Source organism: Dermacentor silvarum, chromosome 4 (assembly GCF_013339745.2).
Source record: "Dermacentor silvarum isolate Dsil-2018 chromosome 4, BIME_Dsil_1.4, whole genome shotgun sequence".
In the NCBI taxonomy this organism is placed as follows: Eukaryota; Metazoa; Arthropoda; class Arachnida; order Ixodida; family Ixodidae; genus Dermacentor; species Dermacentor silvarum.
In genome coordinates this window covers 149278398-149285136 of record NC_051157.2, presented here as the reverse complement: position 1 = coordinate 149285136, position 6739 = coordinate 149278398, and the positions used below count along the sequence as shown (strand labels likewise).

At 49.5% G+C, this 6739-nt stretch overlaps 1 protein-coding gene across 1 annotated transcript; it reads left to right on the top strand.

The window, feature by feature from the left end:
* The first annotated feature begins 2336 nt into the window (after positions 1-2336).
* On the top strand, positions 2337-5557 carry LOC119448985 (uncharacterized). The gene is made up of 2 exons (XM_037712185.1): positions 2337-3594; positions 5460-5557. The coding sequence occupies exons 1-2, from the start codon at positions 2337-2339 to the stop codon at positions 5555-5557; spliced, it is 1356 nt and encodes a 451-aa protein (XP_037568113.1).
* The last annotated feature ends 1182 nt before the right edge of the window (positions 5558-6739 follow it).

The following is a 6739-nucleotide window of genomic DNA, read 5'->3' as shown; positions in this document are numbered from 1 at the left end:
GTGTATGTGTGTATGTGCTTGAGTGAGAAAGAGTATGTTTGTGCATGTGCGTGCGTGCGTGCGTGCGTGTGTGTGTGTGTGTGTGTGTGTGTGTGTGTGTGTGTGTGTGTGTGTGTGTGTGTGTGTGTGTGTGTGTGTGTGTGTGTGTGTGTGTGTGTGTGTGTGTGTGTGTGTGTGTGTGTGTGTGTGTGTGTGTGTGTGTTCTGCGGATGGCATGCTTACTTTTTTTTTCTCTACAATGTCGTACCTTGTCCATGCACTGCGTAAATTTTACATAGAGCACGTTGCAGCCTTTAGGAGCGGGTGGGGGACGATTGCTCCAAATGAGACTGGAAAGGGGTGGGAGTGGGGTCGTCACATTTTTGTTGTATCACACAACTCCCACCATAATATAAATACTGTTTAATTTTTGTTAACAGTCATCCCACTCATTTGTTCTAATCGGTTTTCGCGCTCGTAAAGAATTCTGGGAATTAAAACTTTACGGGCGACCACGCTTCCGGTATCTCCGTAATTTACTGCGCTAAGCCTCTAAATAACCAAGATTGGTTCTCAACGCGTATTATGGGGAAAGTCAACACAATCCCATTGTTAGAATGAGTGAGTACTATCTTGGTGCCCTAATAGGTGCAATTTTAAACGGGTAATTGCGCTGGGTGTAGTACGAGATTATTACATAACAGACATACAGTGCGCAGTTATCAAGATTATTTTATTTTTTCCCAATAAATGAAGTTCACGCAATTTCATTCAAATAAACATTGTTCTACAATTCCTGTGAGACGTAATAATGACGCGAAAAGTTACTTAATTGTACACAGAATATCAGTCTAAAACTTGAAGAAGAAAGAAAGCACGGCAGTATCGCTAGCTCTTGTAGAATTATACAGTAACAAAATAACATTAATCAAATCATGCCCGTCGAACGAAGACTAGTGCACTCAACAAAATATGGTAGCATTTTTTATGCAAAAAGATGCAAGCGCAAGATCGGTTCAAAGTCTCAAATTCGAAGTACAACATGAAGCAGCGACGCATTTATAGAACATTCATCTCACTTTCGTACTTCCTATAAACGCTACGGAATCAACATGATGGCAGCGCGAAAATGAAAATCCCCCCAAAACTCGACAACATAATTAAAATAGGGATTATACATTTCGCTAATTGCAGCTCGGGGAACGAAACGCACGTGTAATTACAGCTACGCCACGTTAGCATGAATCCGCCGAAGACGACAGAAATAGTACTTCCAGATCGTTCGTCCGCGGTGTGCAGCGTTGCACGCCCGCTGTTTTCACACTTTCTACTTCGTCCATGTCCCACCTGGACACAACAACAGCCGGGAAAGCGCGGTCTAGCCAAGGAGATCTTAAAATAAAATCGGGTCTAGCTAACACAGTGGCGCACAAAAAAAAAAAGAGAGACTAACTCAAACCTGCACACACGACGCCTTTGGCACACTGCGAGATCTACGGAACAGCACACACGCATGAGCACACATCACCGTAACAACGCCGCCATTGTTCCACGGTACAACGTGGCAGCTACAGAGAAAAATACCACGTGATTTCCTCCGCACTTTTCTCCTAGCGCGCGGACTGGGTAGGGCCTTTCAGTTTTTGCCTTCCTCCATGGGCTGCCCTCCACCGCCTTCTATTTCCCAGCAGCCGCAAATTCTGCTCAACGTACGGACTACCAGTTACGTCACCTATTTGTTACGTTAACGAGGCTATGTATATAGGTGCCGCGTCCCAGGATTACATTTCTGTGCATTTGTACAGAAAGTACAATAATTTATTTTTGGACGCTTTTCGATTCACTCCACCTCGATGAAGATAGTCTCACTGTTCAATAAGTTGTATTTCCCCAATGGATCAGTGTACATGTGGCAAAGTGTGCCTTTTAAAGTTGTTTTGCGCACAATATGGAAACCGCCCAATTCTTGACTAATCCACCACGCTGGGTATCTGTCACTTGTGCAGAGGAAACAATAGCTGCAACAATGCCGTAATGATCGAATAGTGATCTAACGCCGTTACACACACATATATATATATATATATATATATATGATGCCATAGGCACATTATATGATCTACGTTCTTTTTTTTTGTTCTTCTTTTCAAGTAAAGCTGAACAGTATTTGTTTGGAAATTATTTTGTGGCCAATACACCGCCTTCGGTGTGCTCTATGTCGTATGGCGCAAAGAAGAAGATAACGAAGAAGAAGGCGTCGCCATTGCTGCTGTAGTTCGTGCAGTCGCCTCGTTCGCGAGATATCCAAGCCACCGAGTAGCGATTCTTTATCTCACGTCCAAGCACCGCTGTCGCCAATGTCCAAGAAAGAGAAGAAGAGTCGCGGAGGGAGCCAGATCCCGCCGTCGAAGACCACCGAACTGAAGGTCTCTGCACGACCGAGCACACCAGCAGATTCGAAGAAAAGTTCCATCAGCGAAGCCGAACCGAAGAAACCGAGCATCGAAAAGACCGCTGTCCCGGCAGTCACTAACCCCATCAACAAGAAGGTCTTCATCGAAGCAGTCTCTTCTGACTCAGAAACTCAAGAACCAAAGGAGGGCACAGCTCAGGTAGTTTCTAGCCCCATCGGTGCGGCCGTTAAAGACGCTACGTTGAATGGTGAATTGACCAACCGCGAGAAGGCTCGTCAGGAAAGAAGGCGTCGAAGACGCAAGCAGGGTCGCCGCTCCAGAAGGAAATCCATCGCACCTCCCGACTCTGAAGACTCGGAAACGGAGAACGTGGCTGCCGAAGCGAAGACTTCCGATGACGACGACGACAGCGAGGAAGACGACGGATCGCCGACTGAGCGCAGGACCCGCCGTTCGACCCTGCCGCAGGCCGGACGGAAACGTGATCGGGTGAAACTGGTCGACGCTTCGACAAACACTCCGCCTGCTTCGATGACGGGCCTCGTCAGCTCTGAAGCGACCGCTGCCAAGAGCGTCCAAACGAGCACCAAGGCCACTCAGACGGGAGACGTCATTTTAACACCGCGACTCGCCAAAGGCAGTCGCGCGCAGCGTTCTTCTAAATGGGCCGACAAAAAAACTACCCAGGAAAAGTCGAGCCCAGCAACAAGACGACCGAAGCCACGTATCGCAATGTCAGACACGACCGTCGTGACTACGGAGCTCCGCGCGCCCAAGGCCACAATTTCGGAGCGTTTTTACGAAGAGACCATTTCAACCAAAGACGACAGCACGGACGACCCGTCATCGTTCAGCAGCGATTTCTTAAGTGAAGACGCATTCACGTTTTCCCGTCCAGCGAATGTGTTAACACGGCGCCCGCGGAAAAGTGGGAAGTCGAAATACGCTAGAAGCACCTTTGAACCTCGACCGGCCTACTCAACAGACCCAGCTATAGCTGAAGGACCAATAACGTCCGAGTCGCTGGAAGACGTGAACAGACTTTGTTCTTATTTGCCCACGACAAGAGGAACAGATTATGTTGGTGCGGTCGAGACGCGAGATCCGCGGTACTTGAAAAGCAACGACGATGCCAACATTGAAGAGTATTACAAAGAAGTGAGAGAAGAGCTCGTCGAAGCTAGCAGCAACGACTCTGAAGGTGAGCAAGCTAACCGAGTAGGACGTGACACAACGGTAATAGAGCGTTACAACTTAATCGACACGCCTGAGTACGAGCGTAGACTTCCACGGCAGTCAAGTGCCTTTGACGACTCGCAAACGTCTTGGCAGCTTTCCATGGATGGCACGAAAGGGCAGGGTGCTGTCTCTTCCTCGTGGAATTTTCCCAGCCGCGTCGACGTAGAAGCACCACCCACGCGATACGCATTCCAGGTGGCTGAAACAACCGCACAGGGGCAAGCCCAGCCCCCGCCAAATATGTGGCCTGGTAGCCAGGGTGCCGCACAGAGCACCAGCGTTAATCCAGTATTTCGGTATTGTCGAACGAACGCGGCCGAAACGTGCTCCAGCGAGCCTTGCGTGTCTGTACCCGCCGATGACACTCTGATGGGCACATCCGCGGCTTCAACACCGGCGGTGCGTGAAAACGCAAGCTTCCAACACTACGGCGCTGCAGCTTCGAGCTTCATGAATCGATTCCCCGTCAATGCTGAACCATGTGTTATTCATAAAGCCATGCTTCAAGGAGGCCAGATGTTACCGCTGGCCATGCCGCCCCTGGTGCGCTTTCCAACGGCCGTTCATTCGACGTGTAGTTTCCCGAGTGCATGCCACAGTTGGATGCCGAGCAGCTACCCGAGTCAATTTTGTCAGTTTCCCCAGCAGGGAACCCACTGTTGCTGTTCGTCGGTCCTACGCGGGATCGCCAGTTGCCTAGGCTGCCGACCTTGTCCGGCGAACCCTGTCCATCAGCGTCAGATCACGTGTCGTCCTGAAGAACGCTCACGTTCACGACCGTCTGCGGAAACCTGCAAAGCCCTCGAAGACGAAAGAATGGGTAGCGTCGGCCGACACGGAAGACAAGATCAGCGTGGCGTCCCTCCAGCAGGACACCCGAAGCATCCAGACGCTGACGGGATGCCGCACCGACAAAGGAGCAGAGCACCCCGCAAAGCTTTTCCCCAAAAACAGCGCAGCGCGGCAGGGACGTCGTCTTCGGGTGCCCTCCGTCAAAAGAACGGGACAAAAGAGAGGTCGTCTTCTAAGCAGTCGGCGGCAGGCACGACACCGCCTCTAGCGGGCTCACCGTCGCGACAGCTTCGCGGCAGCAAGCAAGAAGTACGAGTAGCTCGTGCCAAACAACCCGGAAGGATGTCACCCAGAAAGAGCAATGAGAGGGCCGCAACTTCCTCAAGTTCACGTCGTCAGCTGCGGGACCATGCAGATGAGACGACGGCTCCCTGCTCGAGCACCGAGTCTCGTCCTGAACGATCTCGTCCACCACCAGAGGATCTTCAGTAGATTCGCCTAACCAGTTGGCCAAAGCTGTTAAACGAGTAACATTTTCACGTGAGGATGCCACCGAGTTCATCCATAACCATTTACCGAGCCACTCTCATCTCCTTTCTGTTAAGAACCGAGTTTAGAATCTGCTACAATGAACGGTGCGCAATATACCGATATTACCTATATTCGCTGGTAAATGTGATGATCACGGATGGTAACTTTATTTATTATTAGGGTGTCTTGCGTTTTTACCCGGCGCATATATGGAACCTATGGAATAGTTGCTTGTATAAACTTTCTTCCAGTAACTGTTTAGGCTTGTCAAAGTGGTGGTTTTGTTAAGTCATAGCCTCCTCGATAACTCTGTGCATGTCAAACGGCGCTCGATCGGCCGTCGCTTTTCCCTCTCCCTATTGGTCGTTTCCACCAAGAGATGGCGCCACCAACGTAGACTAGCTCATGACTCCTGCCATGTGCCCACGTCTCCGTCTCTCCGTTACCTCCGCTGGAATCGCAAGTAGGGTGCATTGTTTTTGTCGGTTTAATTTTCTCGTGCAGTACGGTCAAACCTAGCAACATTGGTGTGGTTCGCGCATTTTAAACCACCTTGGGTGATCGTGAACCTGAGCTTAACGCTGAGCGACCATGATTGCTAGATGCTTTTGACGTGCGATCATCTAAAAAAAAAAAATCCGAAGAGGCCACGCTGGTTCACACACATGTGCGGGTAAAGCCAACACCATCTAGACTTTTAAAAGTCTAGGTGGTGTTGGTAAAGCACCGTGAACTTCTTCACGTGGATACATGTAACTTCGCGCAACGCATATAGTGACAGAAGCGCCCTCGGGATTTTGTATGTCTGAACTGCATGCATCGTTCAGCAAAGCGTTTGCACTAAAATATTTGCTCGAATCTTGCTTATTCAAGGCATGCGGCGCTTTTTCTAGGTCCTTAAATATGTGTTTCTATTTTTCCTGGTCGCCAAGGCACACGGACGTGGTAGACAGTGCAAAGGTTTCTGGGTATGAATATTCACGTCGGCCACAACGCTCATATGACGCAAGATAACTTGGGGAAAACTTGTCTGAAAGTCATAAAAATAGTATGCTACTAACGTGCGCCGAGGCCCGAAGGACAGCTCACTATATAAGAATGAAGGAAGAAGAAGAATATAAGAAGGACGGCTCACTATAGAGCAGCGTCGAAAGCAGTTTTTGACAAGATATATCTGTAAGAACGCTTGCCGATTTGCGTATTTTCTGCACTTTACTACGGTAACTAAGGGCGTATTAACCACAATGAACAAAGTCGCGTTTTTTTTTAACACGAAAGTGTTTTATGCCGGGGTCCACCAAGACTTCACTGACGTATTTCCGTCACGGAAATACGTCAGTGAAGTATGACGTATTCCGTCACGGAAATACGTCATAGAACATAATACAAAGAAAGAAACCAGAAGAAAAAGTTCCACAAACATGCAAAATTTGGAAATCGAACCCACGACCTCTCGGTCCGCGACGATAGATCGCCGAGCGTTTAACCCATTGCGCCACAAACGCATTTGCAGAGAGCTACACAGACGCGCCTTATATATCTAACACTCCTCCGTGTACCCGCGCTCTTGCTCGGGGCGGTGCCGCCGCCTACGAGCAGAAAAGAGAAGTACTGCATTATGACACTAACGCGCACCGACAGTGAACGCTTCGGTGGTCTCAGCACTACGACGCCTCGATGCCAGCATTCGAAGGGACGCTGGCATCAAGAAGCACTACCAACGCGTTCTCGCAGAAGCACTACTAGGTGGCGTTCACCGTACTCAGCACAGCGGAGCGTGGCCT